The sequence below is a fragment of the Micropterus dolomieu genome, linkage group LG17 (genome assembly GCF_021292245.1).
Source record: "Micropterus dolomieu isolate WLL.071019.BEF.003 ecotype Adirondacks linkage group LG17, ASM2129224v1, whole genome shotgun sequence".
NCBI lineage: Eukaryota > Metazoa > Chordata > Actinopteri > Centrarchiformes > Centrarchidae > Micropterus > Micropterus dolomieu.
The window spans coordinates 1,641,785-1,667,923 of record NC_060166.1 but is presented as its reverse complement, the minus strand read 5'-3'; the positions used below and the strand labels follow the sequence as shown (position 1 = coordinate 1,667,923).

Sequence of the window (26,139 nt, the reverse complement as noted above, 5' to 3'; positions counted from 1 at the left end):
ATTTTGCTAAAGGTGGTTGATGGGATGCTGTGGCTCAGGAGGTAGAGCGGGTTGGCCGTTAATCGGAAGGTCGGCGGTTCAATCCCTGGCTCCCCCTGGTTGCGTGTCGAAGTGTCCTTGGGCAAGATACTGAACCCTGATTTGCCCCTGGCGGCTATTCCGCCAGTGTATGAGTGAGTGTGAATGTTAGTTTCTGTTTGAGCACTTAGGCTCACTGGTGGATGTAGTGTAAAAGCGCTTTGAGTGGTCGAAAAGACTAGAAAGGCGCTATACAAGTACGGAGCATTTGCATGGATTTTATAGTTTGGGTTTGAGAATGTGCAGCGCTTTAAATGTTGCCGCCGCAAGGAATTGTGGGACGGCATTCTCTCCTTTCCTTTTATACAGGATGGTCCAGTGTACCCTATGCTAAAGGAGATATGAAAGGAAGCACTGAGGCACCTTTCCTTAGCTTTTAGAGAACTTTTAGAGAATTCGAACAGCTCTTATCATGACTGCCACTGAAATACTTGCGGTTCACTTCACTCAGTTAGGAACGTTTCTAAGCAAACAAAACTTTTCAAACGCAGCCCAGGTCTATTTTTGACGCAAGCCGCGTCAAGCAGCACAGAGCAGATCGCACCAGGCAGGAATTCACGGAACGTCCGATCAATTTTCATTTTATAGTAGAAGCACAAAGCAAACACTGATTACGAAATCAACAAAATCTGAACATGTCAGCAAAATCAGGCAGGCAAAATGCTCTGATTCTGTGTAGAGCTTTCCAGCAGGTATAACTAGTGATTTACATATATATATATATATATACACACACACACACACACACACACACATACACACACACACACACATATAAATATATATCACAAGTGATGGATGGTATGATTATGTTCTGGAGTATTCGAGAAATAAGTGTGTACATTTACCGACTTATTCCAAATGAAGGCATATATATGTTATCTTCTTACTAGGTTAAAGGTTTGTTTATTATTCCTAGTCTCCAGACTATCTTTTCTGTGTATGCTTAAGTAGGTACAGTGCGCAGGCGTTTCACCTTTATGTTTCATTTTCGTTTAGTTGATGTTCAGGACTGGGACGCCTTGCCGGTTTACAACCTAACAAAACTGACTAACGTCACTAATATCCAACTAACAAGCTATCATAGCGGTAGCATTCTGGCTACCTAGTATGTGGATGAGTATTGCGTATGTGTGCGCAATAAAGCTCGTAATGTGACTCGAGTTGTCCTGTACTTGTCCTGAAACCCTTCCAGTGGGGAGTTTGAGCTATAGAAGGTAGCTCAGTAGAGAACTGGACAGTTGTAAACCGTCGTCGAAGCCGTGCCAGAGACTACACGGACCCCGAGCGGAAGAGAGCTATTGTTGACGACTGGCGCCGGGATCGGACACTCGGCTTCTGAAGCAGCCGTCAACAACACCGCTACAACGGAGGAGCTGAAGTCAAGGGCTAACGGGGCCATTAAAGGGCTGAATAACTTCCACAACTGTGAGTAAGACTGTGTGGATAATAATGACTTTGTAAACAATGCCGCTACAAGCCACAACAGCTGGCAAAGACGTCTGTGTTGTTCGCGAACGAACGATTCTTTTGAACGAGTCATTTTGCTAAAAGGTGATTTTAGTGATTTTTTCACCAGAAAGAGAGAAAAAGAAGAAGGCAAATACATAGATAAATAAACAAAAAGACAAAATGGCAGATGACAAGCCAGATCTAGAGAGCTTAAAGCGGAAACGCTCAAATGGTCAACGAAATTTCACAACACGTATAAACCGCCTTGACGTTAGTGCTGGCCGTTTACGTGAAGTTGAGTTGTCAGAAGAGTTAGCGAGATTGAAGGATGATTATGACAAACTCCTCGATGTCAGTAATGAGTATGTTGATGCACAGAACCAGATAGACCGTACGGGTGACGAAAGTGAGCCTGACGCCCTAGCGAAGAGAGATGCCAGTGAGCAAAAGGTCATGGAAATGCTGTGGTCCAAGTATGCAGTGCCGGACATAGACGCTCTTTTAACACAGTTCAAGTCTGCTCTTGATTGGGCTGAGGCGTTCGGGAAAAGTAAGGTAGTGCCATGGACACAGCAAAGGGTCGAAAGTGTAAAGCTGGATAGGAAACTCCATGAACTCAGGAAGGCTGCGTACACTTGGAGAGACTTTCGGCCACATGGAACAGAAAAATGGATGCTCCTTTTATCATTGAGAGAGGACAAGGAGCAACTGATGGATGAGTGGACATGCCGACGTGATAATGAGGTCATTAATAGGAACAGTACAGAACCAAGGGACGATGCAGACGGAGGTGAGGAGGAAGAGGATGAAGATGTGGGAGGCGATGATGCCTCCCGATGGGCCTATCACAACAGCCATCGACAGCCTTACAGCTGCAGATAACATCACCTTTACCCAACCAGTAAGCCTTGCTATTGCTACTCCACCTGTTAACACCCGGAATGCTGTCATCAATCTACCCACTGATGGGCAGGGAACTGTATATGTTACGACCTCTCCTTCATTCATGTTCTCTGACAGAGCAAGCATCTCTACCTGTGCTGCTGAAGGTGCTGCTGTCACTAGTCAACCTCGGGGCAGGTATGTAGCAGCAACCACACACAGTACTCCCCAAGAGACATTACAGCCCAACTTGCAGTCAGGACGGTCTGATGGTGGACTTAGTGTCAGTTTCGCCCAACCTCCGACCCATGCCAGCATGCCACAACTAATGACTGTTGACCCGTCAATGTCAGCATGGGACAAGGTACTAGCGTGCCATATAGCAGCCCTGGTTTGTACGCTGGTGGGGATAACAGCTCTCAATGGGCCCGACCAAAAATAAGGCTCACGCGCAAGCGGAACCAATGGGGTAAAGGGAATGCAAAAAACTTTATTTGCTAGACAGTATAGGTGAGTCTGTGAAAAGTGAGCTCAGACTGTTGCGTAGCAGAGATGCAAACGATATCTTCAGGGAATTAGAGAACTGTTATGGTGACAAAGCACAAACGGCAGAAGAGCTTGTGTTGGAGCTTCAATCACGACCTGCTGTGAAAAAACACCAGCCACGAGAAACGTTAGAGTTGATTCTAGCGGTGGAGAGAGCAGTATTGGACCTCGCAGACCTGGGGTGCGCAGACGCTGTACAGAACCAGCTGGTGATATGGTCTTTGGAGATTAAACTCCCTGATGTTATGAAAAGAGAGTGGCTCATGTGTGTGAGAAACCCTGTTAACGACGTCCACCAAGGAAACCTTTTCGACAGGCTCTTGCTGTTCCTGAAAGACCAAAAGTTGTTGCTCATGAGGTTGGGGCAGTTGCTGCCCAGCAAGCCATGGCCTGCTAATGCTCCTGAGCGACCAAGCTACCGGGAGAAACCAGATGACAGATGGAGAGAAAAGCAAGTGGCAAGTGAAGTCAAAAGAGACTCCAAGCAGTTGCCATGTGCTGTGTGTGGTGATGAAGAACATGGAGGTAAACTGTTTCGCTGGAAAACTTTCAGGAAGACCAGTCTGTCAGAGAAGAAATCTCAGGTGAAAAAGGCAAGAGCATGTATGAAGTGCCTGGAGGTTCACGGGGTTGACGGTGGGTGCACTCCAAAGTTCCTCTGTCTAAGCAGGAGTGTAAGAAAGGCGACACACCAGTGGACCACCACTATTTCCTCTGCCCTAAGGCATCAACTTAGAAGGATGCTACCAAGAAGGAAAACAAAGCAGAGGAAAAGAGGGGACCTCGTGGTCCGACAGAGGAGCAGGAGGCTGTGTTCGCCGAGTTGGGGCTGACTCCCCACCAGTTAGAGGCGTTCCGCAAAGCCTGTACTAACAAGGCAATGTCGTCAGTGTGTTCTGGCAAGGGTCTGATAGAACACAGCGGCTTGAAAGAACATCCAGTCCTCATGATGTTTGTACCTGTCATGACAAAGAGAGGAGACAGTCTTGGAGCTTTGGTTGATCTCGCGTCTGACACAAATTGCATTACACACCAAGCTGCGGAAAGGCTCGGGCTGACAGGTGAACCAATCTCCCTTGTCGTGTATGGTGTTGGCACGATGAGGGTGAAAGCTGATACAAAAAGGTATCTCGTGACAATAAAAGTGTGGGCCTCACGAGGAACCCTGAAGTTTCACGAGATGATCTGCTACGGGATGGAAGTGGATCGAGTGGTGAGATCAGAGCAACTAGAGCAGTTCTTTCCTGAAGCTAAGCTGGGAGAACTGGCCCACCCAGAGAAGATCGATCTATTGATCAGTACTCGAGAAGGTCAATTAGCTCCACAAAGGCTGCAAAGGGTCAGCAACCTGGTGTTGTGGGATGGTTCTCTGGGCAAGATCGTGAGTGGTTTGCATCCAGACCTCTTCGAAGAAGTGGTGTTGACCACATGGCAGTCAGAGACGCACTTTGCTCACTTAATGAAGATGGTAGCCGTCAAAGTTGAAGAACATTTTGTGGGAAGGCCAGGAAGTCATTTGGAGCAAGAAAGCAGTGTAGTAGTTCAAACGACAGCAGTGTGCAATAAAGAGATCCTTGGGTGGCTAAAATGGGATAGCATCGGTGCTGCCTGTGACCCTGCCTATGGAGGGTGTCGCTGTGGACAGTGCCCACTGGGAGGAAAGGAGATTTCCCTGGCTGATGAGAAGAAGAGCTGGAGATAATAAAGGCAGGACGCCCACAGTGACCAGCCACACTGGGATGTGAAGTACCCCTGGAAAGAAAACCCAGCCTCTCTTCTCAACAACCGAAAGGCTGTGGAAGCAACGTTCCTGAGGGCTGAGAAGCGGCTTGCGAAAGACCCCCTGTGGAAAGAGGCTTACATGAGGCAAGTCGGCGAGATGGTGGGGAGAGGAGCTGCTGTTAAACTCACTAAGGACATGATGGTCAGCTGGAAAGGTGCTGTGTGGCGGGTGAGCCACTTACCCGCTCTAAATCCCCACTCAGTGACTACGCCAGTGCGCCTCGTCTCGAATAGCAGCCAGGAGTTCAGAGGGGTGTGCATGAATGGCATTTTGCTCAAAGGCCCAGACGTCCTAAATCCCATCAGAGCGGTGCTTCTCAGATTCCGGGAAGGAAAACATGTAGCTATTGGAGACATCACCAAGTGTACAATGTACAATTCGGTTTGGTTGGAGGAACAAGAGGTCCATGTGCATCGGTTCCTATGGAGAGACTCACCGGAGGATGAGACTGAGGATTATGCTGTCGTGAGGGTGAACATGGGGGACAAACCAGCGGGGTGCATTGCACAGGTTGCCATGCGAGAGACCGCGAATTTGCCCCAGTTCTCTGATATGAAGGAGGAAAGAAGAGTCATCGAGGAAGACTCCTACGTCGATGACCTCCTCACGTCCCATAATGACCCACACTGTCTAGACAAGCTCCAAGAGGGAGTAGAGAAAATACTGAAAGCAGGAGGCTTCTACCTCAAGCCTTGGGTCCGGTCCGGTCAAAGTGGGAGGCGGGATGGGACAGAGTCCAGGCCAGTGACTCTGACATTGCCCAACCAGCTATGGGAGGAAGATAACAAAGCCCTGGGGGTTGGTTACCTCGTGCAAGAGGACAAACTCTTTGTGATGGTCTCCATCAACTTCTCCAGAAGGAAGAAGATAATGAGAACCGAGGTCGACCTCACTGAAGAAGAAGTGGTAGTAAAGACTCCGGAGCCACTGATGCGTCGTGTTCTACTGAGCCAGATCACCGGACTATATGACCTGATTGGTCTAGTAACACCTGTGAAACAGAAAGGAGTGATCCTTGTGAGAAGAGCCTTCCAGGAAGCTTACTAAAGACACCTGGGATGAACCTCTGTCTGATGAGCTCAGAGGAAAGGCAATTGAACTGTTCAAGTACGCTCGTTTGAGTAGCATTAAATTCCACAGACGCCTCACGCCCTCTGACTGGAGGGGTAAACCCTGGGGAATTACATTTTCTGATGGGAGCTGCGAGTCCTATGGCGCTGTATTGTACTTGCGATGAGAGACGTCAAATGGTGTGGTCACCCAGCTGGTAAAATCAGCTGTCAAAAGGCCAAGTTAACTCCACTCAACCAAAAAGGTGATGCAGTAAAGGCTGAGGTATGCGGAGCTGTCTTTGCCACACGTCTAAAGGGATAGGTATTGAAGCACGGAAAGGTTAGATGTGGAGAAGTGGTACCACTTCATTGATAGTCAGACAGTGCTGGGGGCCAAGAGGCCCATAAGGTTAACCACGAAGGTGTTGCTGGCACACTCCTCCGTGTGAGGTCTAAAGCATGCTGGGACCAAGGATTGCCAGAAATGTCATTGACTCCGGTATGCACTGTCGAAAGACCAAAGCGAGAATGAGCAAACAGGTGATGAGTGAGCTTCCCCTCGAACGAATTGAACCAGCCGCACCTTTCGAGTTTACGACATTGGACCTTTTCGGACCATATGTTGTTAAAGATACTATAAGACGAAGAACAAATAAAAATCTGGGGTGTAGTGTTCAGCTGTATGGCTTTGAGAGCAGTACATGCTGACATAGTGGAAGATCTGTCGACGGAAGGATACCAGCGCTTTACAGCTCTCAATTCAATTCAATTTTATTTATATAGCACCAAATCATAACAACAGTTATCTCACAGCGCTTTTCATAAAAGAGCAGGTCTAGACCGTACTCTATGATGCTATTTACAGAAGCCCAACAGTTCCCACCAAGAGCAAGCACTAGGCGACAGAGGCAAGGAAAAACTTCCTTTTAAGAGGCAGAAACCTCGAGCAGAACCATAGCTCAGGGTGGGCGGCCATCTGCCTCGACCGGTTGGGGTGAAGGAGAGAGAGAGAGAGAGAGAGAGCGAGAGAGAGAGAGAGCGAGAGCGAGAGAGAGAGGGCAGGAGAGGAACAGAGAGAAAAAGAGAGGGATGGAAGGAGAGAGGGAGGGGAGGGAGGCAGCCTACACAATATACACACACAGAGGTACAGACAGTAAAGGTGATCTCTCAGGGGTCACCCAAGAAAGCTCTGGTCGGATCAAGGGACAAACTTTGTGGGCGCCAGACCAGTATTAAAGGAGCTTTATGAGTTCCTAAGTGGCATTAACAAGGATCAGGTCCAGAAGAAGGTGGCAGCTGTAGGGACCGACTGGATGTGGGTATTTCACCTGGCGGACTCTCCCCACCGAAATGCGGCAGCTGAGGCAGCTGTTCGTGTACTCAAGACAGCATTAAGCAATGTTGGCAAAGAAGGTAACCTGACAGCGCTGGAGTTCCAGACCCTCCTGTACCTTGCTGCTAACCTGTCAAATGAGAGACCGATCGGTGCCAGAGCCCAGGTACAAGATGAGACCGTGGAAGTCATCACTCCCAACTTTCTTCTGCTTGGACGCGCAAGACCCAGTGAGGACTCCCACAAGTAGTCCCTGTCCTTTAAGTAGGATTCAAACCATTTGAGTACTGTGCCAGAAAGTCCAACCCAGTTTTCAAGTCTGTCTAGTAATATGTTGTGGTCGACCGTGTCGAATGCAGCACTGAGATCCAATAATACTAAGACTGAAATTCTGCCACTGTCAGTGTTTAAATGGATGTCATTGAAGACCTTAACAAGAGCCGTCTCAGTGCTGTGGTCAAAAACCTGACTGGAAGATCAAAACAGTTATTTAGTGCCAAGAAAGCACTAAGCTGTTGAAAAACAGCCTTTTCAATGATTTTACTTAAAAATGGGAGATTTGATATGGGCCTAGAAGAAGGACCGCCTTGCATTTCTCAGTTCTAAATTATAAATGCGAAGTCTCTCTTTATAGATGTCATAATGAACCTGGAGATTTGTTTTCTGCCACCTGCGTTCAGCTTTTCGACACTCTTTTTTGAGTTCTAACCAGCGTGGCATTTCTCCATGGAGATCTTCTCTTACCAGAAACCACCTTCACCTTGGCTGGTGCAATGGCATCAATAACATTTGTAATTTTAGAACTGAAATTATCTACAAGCTCATTCACTGAGACCCATGAGAGGGCGGGTGTGGAAGAGAAAGCCTCAATAAATTTTTCACTAGTGTTTTCAGTGATATGCCGTTTTGTGATTACCTCTATTTGTACGTTTGTGTGCATGCAGATAGCAATCTCAAAGAAAACACAGGAATGATCAGAGAGAGCAACATCAGTCACCACAACCTTGGAAATGTCCAGACCCTTGGGGAGTCCAAAGTGTGCCCCTTATTGTGTGTGGGCTCCGTCACATGTTGGGTCAGTCCATAATTATCAAGAACACAACACAGTTCTTTAGTCCCTCTGTCCTGGGGGTTGTCAACATGGATGTTAAAATCACCAACAATAACTACACAGTCAAAGTCAATACAAATTATAGACAGCAGTTTACCAAAGTCATCAAAAAAGTTTGCACAGTATTTAGGGGGCCTGTAGATATTTAGAAAAATTGCTCGAGAAGAGGAATTCAGCTGAACAGGGCATATGCAAAAGAAGCAAAATTCCCATAAAACATCTTTTTGCATCGGAGGGAGTCATTTAACAAAATGGCAACTCCACCTCCTCTCTTATGCACTTAGCTTCACTCATAAAACTGAAGTTGGGAGGGGTAGACTCGATAAGGACAGCTGCACTGTTATCTTGGTCCAACCAAGTTTCAGTTAAAAACATGAAATTAAGATTGTGATTGGTTATAAAATCATTGATTAAAAATGTTTTTCCTGCCAAAGACCTAACATTTAACAAAGCTAATTTTAGTGTGTTAAAAACATTATCTGGCCCACTGTTTTCGACAGGCTGCGGCTGACGAGGAATTAATACTAAATTTGCAGGATATGTTGAGTGCTTCCTGTTTCACACACATTCACCATGCTTACCTGTCAAGACAGGGATGGAGAAGACTGCCGGCACACTGGGCCCCGGCTTGTCCTGGGAAGAGTCATGAGTGCTATTTTCCTTGTAGCCTGGACCCAGCACATATCAGACAGAGCTTACTGGGCTTTTTTGCCATTGCAGAGCCCCAAGGTGGGTTGTGCGCTGTATTTGTGACACATGTGTCAAACCTGGAGGACTTAGAACCAGTGGTGGAGGTGGATGGTGAGGGGGGTTTATGGTAGAGAAAATGGGAGTGGAGCGAGGGAAGGTGCAGGGAGTAAAGTTTGTCCCAGCTCTAACCAGGTCTTCCATGTGATCAGTGAAGTCCAACAGGGGGGAGAGGGGAGAATGGGTGTCTGGAGATAAGGGTGACCTGGATGGGGATTTGGGGGATAGAGATGGTGAATCCTCACTGTTGGTTTTCAGTGAGGGAGATGGAGGCTCTTCCTCTTGGCTCAGTTGTCTCCCGTGATCAGAGCTCTCTTCCGGCGGGGGCTGAGGTGGCTCTCCTTCAAGGTTTCTGGCATGTAGTGTTATATGTCCTTCTTGTTTAGATTCCTCTTGTTTCTTGTCCTTTGCAGAGGGAACAGATGAGTGATACAGAAAGTAAAACTAGGTTGGAGCTGAACAATTTTACTCCTGACTTGTTAAGGCGAAGTCCATCTGCCTTAAAAAGATGTCTGCAGTCCCACAGAAAGTAAAAATTTTCGATGAAATGCACTGAATGGACAGTACATGCCGTTGAGAGCCATGTGTTCAATGCCATCAATCTGCTGAATCTCTCAGCTCCTCTTCAGATTGGCAGTATAGGGCCACTGATAAACACCTCAGCATTCAAAGAGCTGACCGTGTAGATTTAACAGATTATTAAAATCTTCTTTCAAGACTTCAGACTGTTCCATTGGTCCCGATGTGCAGTATGATGTTTTCACAGTAGGATGTTCAGCCACGATATACAGGATTCTTTCTGCCAAGTCAGACACTGTATCCTTCGGAAAGCAGAGTATTTTGGTGTTCTTACTGCACATGCTTCTTACATCGTTTACAGCAGAGTCACCCACAATCAGAGTTTGAGGCCCAGTCGTTAGCTTTCCCTGCAGCCTTTTACTTTCTGATTTACTCTCAGTCCTTCCTTCTGTGTGAGGATGGGATGTTATCCAGGTCATCAGACGGAGATCCAGGGTCCTGCAATAGTGGTGAAAATCTGTTCTGCTGTTGCACACTCAGTTGTTGGGGAGGTTTGTAAATGCTCCGTACTTGTATAGCGCCTTTCTAGTCTTTTCGACAAACAAAAGCGCTTTTACACTACATCTGCATTCACACACTGAGCCTAAGTGCTCAAACGGAAACTAACATTCACACTCACTCATACACTGGCGGAATAGCTGCCAGGGGCAATTCGGGGTTCAGTATCTTGCCCAAGGACACTTCGACACGCAACCAGGGGGAGCCAGGGATTGAACCGCCGACCTTCCGATTAACAGCTAACCCGCTCTATCTCCAGAGCCACAGCCGCCCCACAAACGCAAAGGGTGTTTTATTTTGAATATCGACCGGATTCTCTATGCCATTCTGTGTCTGACTTCCTGCCTGGTTCATCTGCTCTGTGCTGCTTGAGGTGACTTCTGTCAAAAATAGACTGGCAGCAAATATTGAACTTTAGTAAAACTTAAGTAAACTTTAGTAAAAAAAAAAAATAATTAAAAAAAAAAAAATTAAAACAAAACAAAAAACAGATATACAGTATATATATATAGCAAATGAAATCGTAATCGTGATTTCTGGCAGAAAGAAAATCGCAATTAGATTTCTTCCCCCCAAATCATTCAGCCTATATATTAGTCCCAGTACACCCCTCCACACAATATTATAGTTGTAGGAATATTTCTATTCATATTTCTTATTAATGTTTATGTTAATTTGTCCAACATCCTTCATCTGACAACACCCCACTGTGTGGATAATTATGACTAACAAACACTGAAACAGGGTAAATTTTCTGTTACTGTATCTGCACCTATCACTCTTTCTTGTGGTGTACTACACATTTCTGTGAGGGGGCTGTTGCTTCAATAGCAATGTTTGTGTGGGTGTGTGTGTGTGGGTGTGTGTGCCTCACCATCATTAATAATAGCAGTCAGCATGCTGCCCTTCTTTTTGCTGGCGTGTCGGTCGTAGGACAGACACTGCAGGTCTCTGAAGCTGGGTGTCCCCTTGGGACAGGGAGGACCTTCGCAGGCCTTGTGCTCCACGCTGGCCTTCTGACAGTGTCGCCCACCAGGACCAGGCCTGCATGAGCAGGCACACACACACACATCTGACAAGATTAATTGGCAGACTTTTTTGAGCAGTTATGATCATGAAAGTGCAAACAGGTTAGGATTATTTATATATCTCTATATCTATATTGCTACAACTATCGCTATTCATTTCTATACATCTGTCGGTATACAAATCTATACATCTCTCTTGCTATACATATCTATACATCTGGCGCTGTACATATCTATACATCTCTCTCGCTAAACATATCTACACATCTCTCTTGCTATACGCATCTATACATCTGTCTCTATACATATCTATACACCTCTCTCGCTATAGATATATATACACATCTTTCACTGTACATATCAATACATCTCTCTCGTTATACATCTCTGTCGGTATACATATTTATACATCTCTCTTCCTATACATCTGTCGCTCTACACATCTCTCTTCCTATACATCTGTCGCTCTACATATCTACACATCTTTCTTGCTATACATATCTATACATCTGTCGCTCTACATATCTACACATCTTTCTTGCTATACATATCTATACATCTGGCGCTATACATATCTACACATCTCTCTTGCTATACATATCTATACATCTCTCTCGCTACATCTCTGTCGGTATACATATCTATACATGTCTCTTGCTATACATCTGTCTCGCTATACATATCTATAAATCGCTATCGTTTTTCCTCTCTCTCCCTACACACACACAGTCTCTCTCTCTCTCTCTCTCTCTTTCTCTCTCTCTCTCTACCTATCTCTCTTTCAGTATCAGTTCAGGTCATGTGCTTAATTGGTATGAATGTTTAAGTTAAACCAAGTTGCCAAAGTTGATTGCACAATATCAAAAGTTTACCTTTGAATAAGATTAATACAATCAAAACCATTCAATTTAGCAGTTATACATTAAAAAAACAAAAATAACAAATATAGATAAAACGTAAACTACAAATAAAAGTGAAACAGATGTAACCTGCCATGCAGCGAACGTAACGTGCAACAATTGGCTGAGTCACTCGCTGTATCTCAGGTTGTGACTCAGGGATGCTTGGCGGTGAGGTTTGCTGAATGTCCTTCTTCTAGGATTATTCTTAATTTATAGCTTTCTTGAAGATCTTTGAAATCCGGTATTATATTGCTCTCTTATGCTTCTATATTTATCACATTTCAGTCTCTGTCTCAACCTCACCTGTTGTACAGTGACAGACTCCATAGTAGGGGTGATGAGTGCATTGGATAAGACACATGCCTTTGATGTAAGAGACCTGGGTTCAATTCACCAGTGTGTCATATTCACCATTGTGTCACATTCACCAATGTGTCACTGTGAAAGACACTACTAGACAACTCCTAGTTGCTCCAGAGGCGTGTGCTCTTTTGGTAACCAGGACTTTTTATGTCTACCTTTTTCAATTGCAAGGGTGTGGTCACTGAGTCTGTACTTGGTAAGAATCTGCCTCTGCTTGATATCTCTGACAGCAGAGAGATATCCAGCCATTTCTTAATCTCTGTTTAGGGCCAGATAGCCATCTATTTGATGTTGGATTTTCTTTTCCTCCCAATGTTCCAAATAAGTATTTTTGTTTTGAGGGAGGTAGACGTTGAATCCTTAGAGAGACAAAATACAGTTACATATTAGGACCGGAGGCATACAGTCACTGCATTACATAGTAAAATATTTAAACTTTGCAGTAGGAGGAGCCCTTAGACAATGTCCTACCTGTTGATTTCTCGAAAAGTCTGGACAATAGATGCCACTGTGTCCCGCCTTAAATTTGGCTGCACTCATTCACCAGCCTCTCTGTATGATACCCCATGGTTTATGACATGGTCTATGATAGTTGCTCTTATTTCATCAGTTACTATAGCCCTTCTTTGAGCACCACCACGCATTCTGACTCCTCTACCTCTACCTTGTCCAGGTCCGGGCATTCCTCACCCTTGCCCGACTCCTCTACCTTGTCCTAGCACTTGTCTTCCTCTCCCTCGTGCAGGCATTTTACTTACTTTCTTAGTGTTGCTCTATATTATTTCTTTTCCACACAAGATCAGCCCAAAGAAGTCCTCTTTTATACCATATGGTCATGCAATTGAAAGAACCTCAACACCTGAGTGTGTTTCCTAGATGGGAATCAGCTGTGATTGGTCTATTTGCATACCTCCAATCAGCTGTTTCTCAGTAGCAATGGAATAAAAGAAGCATTTGTAAATTTGGCACTAAGAATCCATTGTTTTGATCTTGGTTGTGTAAAAGAAGTTCAAGCATTTTAAATTTGTGTAAACTGTATGCATTTTGTGTCAAAGCAACAAGAAATGAGTTAATTGTATAGCCTACACAGACGGATGTTGTGCAAACTGTGTTAAGAGTTTAGGAAAATTGTTAAAAGTACTGGAAGGATTGTCATAGCGATCGTAAAAAACTGTAATATCTAAACAGCTGGCAACAAAAGTGAGAACACCCATAAGTGTTATGTCCAGCGCCTGCAGCTAGGGCACGACCTCATTTTACTGTCCCTAGTCAGTTTCATTATTTGTTTCCACTTCCTGTTTTGTGTGAGTTTCTTATCTTGTGTCTCATTTCAGGTCTTTGTCTGCCCTCCCACCATGTGTGATTGCCTGTCCCCGCCCTCATGTGCTTCACCTGCGCCTCATTGTCTCCCCTGTCCTAGTGTATATAAACCCACTCCTCCCTGTTGTCTGTGTTAGATCATCTTGTTCCCCAGTAACAGAGTTCTAGTTTTTCTGTTTTTCCCTATAAGTGTGTTTTGATCTTTCCTTTGGATTTTGGATATAGATTTCTGCCTAGTGACTGTGTACCTTCGCTTGTTTTTTGGATTAAGCAATAAACCTCCTTTTGTGAAACATCTGGAGTCGTGCCTTGTGAGTCATTTTCTACTATGTGAGTGAGCCTTGATACTAAGTGAAAATGTCCAAATTGGGCCCAATTAGTCATTTTGTCATGTGACTCGTTAGTGTTACAAGGTCTCAGGTGTGAATTGGAAGCAGGTGTGTTAAATATGGTGTTATCGCTCTCACAGTCCCTCATATTGGTCACTGGAAGTTCAACATGGTACCTCATGGCAAAGAACTCTCTCAGGATCTGAAAATGGTTGTTGCTCTACAAAAAGATAGATAGAAAGTTCAGATGGTGTCATGTGTCTGTGCACTGTAAACCCCAACACACTGCTTACTGAAAAGCATTATGAGTTTAGCAATCAAAACTATTCACAGCTAGTATGTATACCATACATTAAACAACTAAGTCTTCTTAACGAGTTACATTTTAATTATTTATGGATCATCGTTTTTGAGTGATTGATTTCTAAATCAAACCCTCTGAGTGTAGACATGCACGCAGACATCTGACGTCATTAAAGGCCGAACGGGTCTTTACGTTTTTGGAAAATTCAAGATGGCTACCCAAGGCAAGTGAGACGAATTTGCAAGTAACGGTGCAAAACTGTTAATTAACCTACTTTACAAAAGTCGAGAGGTTTGGTTTGGATGTGTGCTCATTCTTTTATGTTTAAACTAGACAGAGCAGCCGACAAGGCACTCCTCAAACTTCAGGCTCTGGTACTGAGTGTAAGGGTCCTTATTTTGTCTTTAAGTATAGGGTAGAAAGCGGAAATACTTCTGCACCCAAAGAAATATTCTGCATAATTGGCAACATTTTATGTGAAACATGAACAATTTTTGGGAGTATTTTCACTTTTCAAATTACACTAGATTTATCTCTCTAAACAAGAGTTCAGTCAGTAGTAGAGACAGAAGGAGTGCAAATACATATGGAATTTATTGCAATGTGAACCATAAACAGTATATATGAAACATACATGAAACACAAATGTGGAAAGTATTTAAAACTAACATTAAATGTAAAAGTAAACAGAGGAAGGAAAGGCCTTTTATACATCAATCCATGCCAACAGATCCAGACATCCAGAACACTGAGGATCCATCCCAGGTCTCTGCAGCTCTCTGGGCACCAGGTGGGACATCTGATCCACACTGTGAATATGGGAAAAAATAATAAAAATAAAAAATATAAAGTTAACCATAAAAGATGGCTGAGGTATGTGTTGACAACGCTATTAATGTAAATGCTCCGTATTTGTATAGCGCCTTTCTTCTCGACCAAAGGACTTTTACACACATCTCCATTCACCATTCACTCACATTTATACACTGAGCCTAAGTGCTCAAACAGAAACTAACATTCACATACATATTCATACACTGGCGGAACAGCCGCCAGGGCCAATTCGGGCAGTGTCTTGCCCAAGGACACTTCGACCTTCCGATTAATGGGCAACCCTCTCTACCTCCTGAGCCACAGCTGCCCCTATTATGTCACATATTGGAGAAAATGGAAAGGAGCAACACCTCAAATGTATGAAAATCTTTAAATATCTTTTTTTGTTGTCTTTTAAAGACAGACTATCGAAAATCAGCTGTCATACGTCAAGTAGCCAAGACACGTTTTTAGCAGTTTAAGCTGTGTGTAGCAGACATGGTGGAGGCTTCATAGGTGGCCATGACCTCCACAACAACCGACCACTGAAAGAAATAGAAAGTTAACAATAACTAACTATCGTAACTATAGTTAGCCTATGTGAAAATGTAAATTCAGGTTCACTGATTTGCTTCGATTGTTCGTTTGAGATGTATTATACATTTTAACCTTGTGTAGTATAATCTCAACAACAGATAAATTGTTATTTCAAGTTTTGTTGAGTAGTTTCAGGTTAACTTACCTTGAGTGTAACGTCAAGCTGGTAATGATACGGCCACTGGCTACCAGCCACCAACGTCAACTTGCCTCTGGGGGGTTTTAGCCGATTAGCTACCTCCATGCTATCAACGCAGAGTAGCACATTAGCTTGGTAGCCATAGGTGCATGGTTTCAGAAATCAGGTACCTCAGCTCCTTCAAAACAGCTGTTCAGAAATCAGTGGGTGATGTCACGGACACTGTGTCGAGTTTTTATACAGTCAATCATCATTATACACGCAGTAATGTGCACAGCATATCAACCCAAAGGTATCAGTCATCTGCTGCTCAGACTAAGTGGGCAGCCAAAACACATAGGTCTTGTAAACAAAAGGCAAAAGCAATAGTCACACAAAGGAAAGGCAATGACAATAAGTATCTTAAGGGAATGGTAATGACAATAGATTTCATATGGAAAAGGCAAAAGCAAATTTATGTATTTATTCTGTCTTTCTTATATTTCCACATTTATTTATTACTTTATTTATTCATTCCTCCTTTTTTATATTTCCTCATTTATTTATTTATTCTTTTATTCAGTCATTCATTCTTGCATATATTTCCATCCATCCATCCATCGTCAACCGCTTATCCCGCGTACAGGGTCGCGGGGGCATATATTTCCACATTTATTTTATTTATTCTTTTATTGATTGTTCTGGCACTTTAGGTGTTCCATATAGGTGGACTTGATGAATTATATACTGAATAGATTTGAAAGACTTGAGTTAGGATGTTTAAAGGAGCATAGGGACATCATTTGGTCTTACTAGGATGCTTCCTTATTAAAAGAAAATTAAATGTCTCTTGTTCCCTCAGCGGTAACAACATTAATCTACATACATTTGCATTCGCACATGGGCGTGGCAAAACGGCTCTTTAGCGGAAGGAATCATTACAGCCACCAGTAACACTTAACAAATTGGCATGTGAGTGTTGTATCAAGACAGATTTGCAAAAATGCAACCTATGCAAACCTACGCTTTCAGTTTGTGGGGGGCACCGATGACTTGTCTTGCCCGTCTGTGATGACTTGCAACCTTTAATCTTTTAAATTATTAAAAGACTTTTAAATTAATCTTTTAAATTATTAAAAGATTAAAGGATTGTTTGTATTTTTCACTGACGACGCTCCTGGTGTGGTCCACTTCAACCCTGAGAGCATTTCTGTTGTAGCTGAAGTTGAAATTGTAAGTGATTTCCGCTGGTTGAACGATGCACTTGTACTGTTTAGCTTGATCTATCCTTTGCATTTAGACTATCCAAATAAACTAATTTAGACATTCACCTGATGTCTTGATGATTGCAAACCACTGAAACTGTGCTTAAAAATAACTTGTTGAAAGAAGTTTGAATGCACACATGTACATAAATGGTACATCCACGTTATGTGGTTCTGTCAAAGTCTATAATACTGCTTTAACTGAAAGGAGACTGGGGACGGATGTGTCTGTAAAAAACTCCTAAAAGCACTTCTGAACTGTGTCCATATGTTCAGTATGTTTACTACAAGCCTACAGCAAGGAATTTTCAAAACAGGGTTTTTACCTGCTAATTTTAAACAATCGTAATAAGTGCTGTTATGGAGTACAATTATGCATGGTCACAGTTTTTTCCACAAAAATAAAGTGCAGGTAGTAAAAGGAATGCTTCAAAGACTTTGCTGTTAAGTTAGTTTTTACAGGGGTGAGAAGGAATCAGGGTTCTTAACTAATTGTTGGTTTTACAATTATCAGACTGACATTTCATTTTTCATTTCTCATTCTAATGGTGCTACTTCTGAGATAAGTTCTGCAACTAACAACTAACAATTTTATTACTGATTGATTCATTCCGTCTGATGGAAACAATTTTCACTGTGACAAATTTTGTTTGTATGAAATATAGAAATAACCGGAGATGTTACACGTTTTGAGAATGATGGAGTTGTACTTGTATTTTTGAGAATTACTGAGCATTTGGGTTTACAGCAGGTTAAAAGATGGCACAAAGTGTGCCTTTGCAATTGCTAATTTGTTTTTGTTTTGTTTTTTTATTTTCTTTTTAATTTTACGTTTTTCTTTCTTTCAAATGTTGTTTATGTTTCAACCTGTCCTAAAAAAATATTGACTTGTACTTTTAATTTGACATGTTTGGTTTTTTTAAGTTAGTATTCAATGTAATTAGCCACTCAATCAGTTGCCACAAATATTTAAAGTTTTGGGGTAAATTATTTAAGTTTCAGTAAGTCAATGTTTTTGAGTTAGTATCAAAAATATTGAACAAGAAACTAATAAATATTGAGTTTATTGAACATGAAACACTGGGTGTTATACTTAAAATGATTTATTTATGTCAAATGAATATTTTGGGGTTTTGGCATTAACTAAAACTATTTCAGTTATGTTAATCTGTAATTTTATCTAACAGTAATCAAAAAGTACATGTAACCCAACTCCAAATATTTAAGCCCTGGAAACTCTCGACTTTTGAGTTTATAAACTCAAAAACATTGTGGCAACTGATTGTCTCAATTTTTTTAATGATTCGGTTTTACAGTATGGCAGCAATCAGGTGAGGAGTACAAAGACAAGTGTGTCTTGCCTACAGTTAAGCATGGTGGTGGGAGTATCATGGTCTGGGGCTGCATGAGTGCTGCCGGCAACTGGGGAGCTACAGTTCATTGAGGGAACCATGAATGCCAACATGTACTGTGATATACTGAAGCAGAGCATGATCTCCTCCCATTGGAGACTGGGCCGCAGGGCTGTATTCCAACATGATGATGACCCCAAACACACCTCCAAGATGACCACTGCCTTGCTAAAGAAGCTGAGGGTAAAGGTGATGGACTGGCCAAGCCAGTGCCATCATACATGCCATCATACATGTTAGATATGTGCTGCTGTGTTGCCATCTGAATGCCCTATAATTTTTTGCCTCATTTAATGTTTTAGGCAATCACACACAGACACACCCACACCCAGACAGACAGACAGACAGACAGATAACATACGGAGGGTTGTCACATTTCCTCTGTCTGAACTGGACTCCAGTACCGCAGGTCCTGCTGCACATGCTCCACTGGCTCCATGGACTCCAGTCACCATCCACATGCTGAGGGATGGGAGTCTTACTGACACACTCGCCTGCCCTGCACCACTAACACACAAAAATGATTTCAAGTACATTTCACGCATAGTCATCCTTTAGGCAAGTCAACAGGCATCTTTTATCCCATGCTGATGCCTGAGAGAGGGGATCTGAGTGTGTGCATGAGACAGTGCCTACCTTGTCTGCTCCACACTCTGTACCGTCCAGAGGAGGGTCAAGTTTGGTCTTGCAGGATGCATCTCCCTCTACTAAACACCACAGGCCAGCGCACATCAGGTGCTAATATATATACACAGACACACAGATACCATAAATTCTCATGTAAAAGCCAGTATTCACATGGTAAATTCAACATCAAATCAACTACTGTCTAATTCCATCAGCATTATTTTTTTTATTTTACCTTTATTTTACCAGGAAGTCTCAGTGAGATCAAAAATCTCTTTTACAAAAGAGACCTGGCCAAGGCAGCAGTCATACATAAACACAACATATTAAAATGCTTCGTACAATCATGACAAAATTCACAAAAACAAACAAACAAAAAAACAATACAAAAACCACATCTATTCAAACACAATGGCCTCTAAAGAAAAACAATCACATTTCTCCTTCACCACATACTTTATGATGCTCTTAAATTTATCAATTGATGTACATGTTTCTAGTTTAAGATCTTTTTGCTAATTATTCCATGCCCAGGGTGCATAGTATGAAAATGCAGTTTTCCCCAGATCTGTCAAAACCCTGGGTACATTAAAAAGCAACCACTTGGAGGAGCGTAGTTTTTAACTAGCAGAACTGAGACAGAGAAGGGTACAGAGGTAACCTGGAAGTTTACCTAGCATGGCTTTATATATAAAAATATACCAGTGCTGTTTTCTGCAGGTGGTCAGCGATGTCCAACCTACCAGATCATAAAGAATGCAATGGTGAGTGACGGACTTTGCATTTGTAATAAAATGTAGAGATGCATGATACACTGAATCAAGGCTCCGTAAGATGGAGGAGGCTGCGTGCATATATAATATGTCACCATAATCAATCACAGACAGAAAGTAGTTTCCACAAGTTTTTTTTGGCATTGACAGTAAAGCTAGATTTATTTCTAAAATAAAAGCCAATGTTCATTTTGAGCTTCCTAACTAGATTAGCAATATGTACATTAAATGAAAGTTTGTCGTCTCTCCATATACCCAAGTACTTGTACGTGGGTACCATTTCAATGGATTTACCATCAGACGTAAAAATGCTAAGATCATCAAGCAACTGTAGGCGAGCTTTTGAGAAGACCATGAACTTAGTTTTCTGAGGATTTAAAACCTATTTTAAATTGAGCAGAGCAGTTTGTAATGACTGAAATGCAGTCTGAAGCTCTTGCAAAGCCTGTGCTATGGAAGGAGCATGAGTATAAATGACAGTGTCATCAGCATAGAAGTGTATTTTTGCTTGAACGTCCTTACCTAAATCATTTATAAAAATAGAGAACAGAATAGGTCTCAAAACAGATCCCTCGGGGACCCCTTTAGATATCTCAAGAAACTCAGATTTGTGGCCTTCTGCATAGACACACTGGGTCCGATCTACAAAATAGTTTCTAAACCTCAGTCTAAACATCAGTCATGCCATGCTCCCCACTCTGCTGCTCTCAGTTTTCCTTTTTAAAAGGAGCTATAAGCGAAGCGACATTCACTTCCACTAAAGTTCGCAATGGAGCACCAGCATCTTAGACAAGCAGTTTCCCTCACTCCGTAAAGGGTTAACAATAGCAGAATCAGATGTCACAGCAGCCCAGCACAGTGTGGTTGGGAGACATGAAAAAGAAGAGGAGTCAAGCTGTCTCGTGCCATTTTAAAGTAGGCACCATCAGTCTCCAATTCCAAAATAATACAGTAAAAATTATCTCAAATGTAGCCTGAAGCCCCATTTGCACTGGTCGTCACAAGACTATACTTTTGGAATGACATGTGCAGACTACATAAGATTGAAATAATCAGTGAAGCTATTCTGCTATGCCTTGTGCATACAGCGTCTCTCTTCACCCTATTTAACCCACTCGCAAGCCACTCGCTGTTAACCACGTTCATTTTTATGACCCATCCACAAATCTGCACCTAGCTATATTCAACGATAAAAACATCAATAATATCAAGGTGGAATCTCATTAAGGAATGCGACAACCCTGGGTCAGATTCACAAAACAAAGTGGATGTTTCTTTATGACCCAATGCAATTATTAATTAATAAATAATTATTTTTTAAAAAGAACTTTATGGACTTACTGATTAGTCGATTACTCCTTCGTTTAACTTACTGTCAACCTTTAATTTAAGCATTTCCTCATAAAAATTGATTTTACAAAAAAATATTTCATTAACAAATGAAGTGCCAAGAATGAATACAACAAATTCAAAATTCAAACATCCATCCGACAATCACACAGTTGACATACATAAATGTTGAAATATATAAATCTGATGCAAGTTATATAAGAATGATAAAAGAATAGAGGAAAATAATAACTATTTGCAGAGAAAGAACAACATGGCAGATATTTACACGTGCATTATTACGGGAGAGGATATAGTGTATATAATTGACAAAATAGAAAAATATAGAATAACAATGATTAACAATTAACAACAAATATGTGCTATATGCCAGGTTTGTGCATGATATGAAATGAAATAGTATTTACACATGAAGTGTCAAGTGGGGGGCCCGGGCATTGTTAATGAGGCTAGCTGCAGACGGGAAGAAGCTGTTTTTGTGGCGAGAGGTTTTGGTCATGATGGACTGCAGCCTCTTGGCAGAGGGGAGAGTCTGAAACTGTTTGTATCCAGGATGGGAGAAGTCCGCTGCCATCTTTCCTGCTCGCCTCAGAGGCGTACATTCAATTCAATTCAATTTTATTTACAGTATATAGCGCCAAATCACAACAACAGTTATCTCACAGCGCTTTTCATAAAAGAGAAAGGTCTAGACCGTACTCTATGATGCTAAACATGTCCTGAAGAGAAGGAAGATTCAGCCAATCACCTTCTCTGCAGAGCAAATGATACGCTGCAGTCTGCCCTTGTCCCTGGCAGTGGCAGCAACATACCAGATGGTGATTGAGGAGGTGAGGATGGACTCAATGCTGGTGGTGTAGAAGTGCACCATCATTGTCTTTGGCAGGCTAAACATCTTCAGCTGCCACAGGAAGTACATCCTCTGCTGGACCCCCACCCCTAGTAGCCAGGGTACCCTGCGCCCCCCCAAAGCGCAAAGGACCCCAGACTGCATGTCCCGGGGGAAGCTGCGCCCCGCCTCGGGGAAGAGCAGAAAGCTGTGCCGGGGGGAGCAATAACACGGGAGAACCAGGCCAACAGTCCCCCAGCCCAGCCAGAGGCATCCCTTCCCAGAGTGCAGGCAGAGCCAGCAGCCCCCAAGCCCCGTGAACCTGAGGCCGGTCCCGTCCCCGGACAGGGGCCCAGCCCCCCCAGTCAACCACCCCCAAGGAAGAGCACCAAAACACACCCTGACAACACCGGCCATGTGCCCCAGAGACTCCCGAATGCCCCCACTGTGAGAGAGCCGGCAGGGGGAAGCAGCGGGAGCCCCACCCCTGCAGAAGAGGACCCAGGAGAGGAGAGGAGACAACGGGCCCCCAGGCCCAGGGACACTCCACCCACCCAGAAATAAGCAAAAGCCAGAAGCCCGAGTCCCCAGACCCCTAGGTCCAGAGTGGGCCCCCAAGCCAGGGGAGCCACGCTCCCCCCAACCCACCACAGGTCAGGAAAGGTGGACACCAACCCCACGGCACCCCCAATGACATGGGGCTCCAGGGGTGGAGTAAAGATAAGGTGTGTGGTAATTAAGGTGCAGTTAAAATTGAAGGGTAGTTGTGACACAAGCACCCCACAACTGTCAGGTAGTGGAGCCTCCCATCATGCCCCTCCCACCCCCCAAAGCCCTCTGTGTCTAATGTGGAATAAAAATTGAGGGGTGGCCAGTGGGGGAGGAATAAGGGCGAGTCCGCAATAAAGCAGCCCCACCCACCAAACGCCCTACAGCCTTACCGCCCTCCAGAGTCCTAAGGGTGTATGTAGTGAGACATGACCAAAGGGGGGAAGGTGAAGGAGGTCATAGGGAGGCTAGAATGGTCCTCCCCACTGGGACCAGATTCCTGACTGGCCCCATCATTCAGTCCCGTCCCCCACCCCCCTAAGCAGGAGGACGCCAGGTCCCTCCAGCCCAGGGCTTATAGCAAGAGCTCCTCTAGCACCGGCAGCACCCCAGAGTCAGCGACAACCCCGCCCAGCACCAGGACGAATCGCAGCAGATCCGCTCCAGACCCAGAGGTTCCAAAACCCCGACCCCCAGGCCCCCACACACCCCCGAGGCCCCTCCGGCAGCCCCACTGCCACCCCCTCACCTCACCGTTCCCACACAATTTAGTGTTTTCTTATTTTGCAGGATGTCAGGATTATTCCAGATTGGGGTAAATCTGCATGGGATAGGTGAAGACCCAGATATTTTGAAAAGTTTCCACCAAGCTGCCAGGGAAGTACTTTTGTTAATGCTTTTAAAGCAGGTATGACGTTTGATGCTGGAACTGATGATGGAATTTCGGAAATTTTTATTTCCTTACAGAATGTTTGTTCTATGTCCATCCATGAGTGGTCCAGGGGGCTCTGATTGATCCATTTTGAGATATATATTGTAGTCTACTGGACAGGAAGTAATGATAAAATTTGGCAATTCTAAACCACCACAATCTTTTGCTTTTTGCATAGTTTTTAAACTGATTCGTGGGGGTTTATTTTTCCACAAAAAATTTGAGATGTTTGAGTTCAGTGATTTAAACCAGACAGCAGAGGGTTGGGTGGGTAACATTGAAAACAGGTAATTGATTTTAGGTAGGACCATTATTTTTATGGTGGAGACTCTTCCCATGAATGATATAGGTAATGATGTACACCGTACAAGGTCATCCTCTATTGATTTATGTAAAGGCGTGTAGTTTAGCCATGTCAGTTCTGACAGCATGGAGGAAATATTGACACCCAGATATTTAATATTCCCAGACTTTGTGTGGTAGATATACTGGAAATCACACTTTACAGGTAAAACTATGGATTTACTCCAGTTAATGGAGTAGTCTGAGATGGATGAGAATTTATCTAAGTGTGATTGTCTCAGAAAAAGTAATAAAGGCTTATCTTGTGGTGTATATTTTCTGTTTGAATTCCTATAATATTATTATTTTGTCTGATAGCAGCTGCTAGCGGTTCTATAAAAATGGCAAATAGCGAGGGAGAGAGTGGGCAACCCTGCCTGGTACCCCTCTGGAGACTAAAGCATGGAGAAGTATGATCATTTGTTCGGACAGAAGCTCTTGGGGTACTGTACTGAAAGAGTTTCCAAATCCAAATTTATATAAAGTAGCGAATAGAAATTTCCAATTTACTCTGTCAAATGCATCTAAAGAAACAACTGTAGTTTTCTAGGTTATGACAGGGTATATACAGGAATCCTGAAGTAAAATTCAATACCTTTTTAAGACCTTTTCAAGACTTTTTCAATGTTAAAAAAACAGCCACACACCTAAAAAAAAGGGATATTTTTGAGTTTTTAAAAGGAATTTAATTATATTTATAACATATTTATTGCCTATATGTCATCAGGTTTTAACGCCACCTAAAAATTGAGGCATTCACCAACTTTCTCAGTTAAATGTAAATGCTCTGTACTTGTATAGCGCCTTTCTAGTCTTTTTGACCACTCAAAGCGCTTTTACACTACATTAACGGGCAACCCGCTCTACCTCCTGAGCCACAGCCGCCCCCTATAACAGCCTGTATAGGCCTATTGTTTTCTATGTGACGGACTGGTCAGATTTCTTGTGAAAAGCAACTGTCTTACAAAGGCTATGACGTTTATGTACGCAACATTGCAGCAAATCATGTGAAACACTGTAATTTTGTGTTTTAGTTATACCAGGAGTGACCTTCTCTAGCCTTCCTGCTAGGGTTTTGCAGATGATTTTAAGATCTGCGTTAATAAGCGACATTGGCCGATAACTGGACGGGAGTGTGGGGTCTTTGTCTGGTTTAAGGAGCAGGCTGATATTAGCATAGTTAATTGTTGGAGGCAACATGCAAGTACCCCTAATTTGCATAACCATCCTATTGAATGTGGGCGCAAGTATTTCCCAGAATTCCTTGTATAATTCAGCCGGAAAACCATCTGGTCCAGGGCTTTATTATTCGGCATATGTAAGAGGGCTTCCTGAGAGCTTCCTCTGGATCAATAGTAGTGGTATTATGATTGAAGTGTGTTTTTCTATTTATCATAATGGTGACACCCCTTTGTTTTGAGGTATAACAGGCTGAGAACCAGTGAGGAAACTGTGGTGAGGTTAGTTTATCTGCTGTCTTGGGTAAATGAGTCTCCTGTAGTAGGACAATGTCTGCTTGCAGATTATTTAGATGGTTAAAAATTTTTTATCCCTTTTCCCTTGAACCAACACCGCAGACATTCCAAGAGGTGAGCTTAACTGTGGTCATCATTCAACTAAGGGATGTGGTGTAGGCTAGTGTGAGGCTAGTGTGTGGTATGCGCCTGTATGTGTGTGTGTATATGTGTTCATGTTGTACGCGCTTGCGTGTGTGTGCTAGCGGTGTGCCCCACTGCTTGTGAATTAAACAATATGAAAATAGCGCAGCTGATCGACGTGTAAACGGCAGAAGACGAGCACCATTAACAAAAGAAAGAAACAGTGAAACAAAAACAGAGGAAAATACACAAAACATTATCGGACAGTCTAGTCAGATCACCACAGTATACTGTTGAGACGTGCACTGTATTTAATAACTATTAACCCCTTAACGCATGAATTTATTTACAATCAAAAAATAAACAAAAATATTTTTGTTTTCATTTGCTTTCAAGCTGATGTTAAATTAAGTGAAGATTGTTAATTTGTCTGTAGAACATAGAAAAGATATAAATTCAGGTATGTGTAGGTATGATGCAAATTAGCGACAACAGGCATAAACGAGAAACCAGGGCTTGCAAAAGGTTCCTAGGTACGTATCGAATATGCACCAACAGGCATTGGGGGAACCCATGTGCTATCTTGGCTTGCAGTCTGCAAGGAAGAGGTATGATGTGAATTCGCGAC

General features: G+C 43.1%; 1 protein-coding gene across 1 annotated transcript in view; it reads right to left on the bottom strand.

Moving 5' to 3' along the window:
* adamts17 (ADAM metallopeptidase with thrombospondin type 1 motif, 17) overlaps positions 1–26,139 on the bottom strand; it is a 236,219-nt gene that overhangs the window by 63,508 nt on the left and 146,572 nt on the right. The window contains exons 11-13 of the mRNA XM_046074026.1: positions 19,149–19,250; positions 18,874–19,019; positions 10,936–11,105 (exon numbers count right to left, since the gene is read on the bottom strand). Of these exons, the coding sequence (XP_045929982.1) occupies positions 10,936–11,105; positions 18,874–19,019; positions 19,149–19,250 (418 nt within the window). The remainder of the gene's footprint in view (positions 1–10,935; positions 11,106–18,873; positions 19,020–19,148; positions 19,251–26,139) is intronic.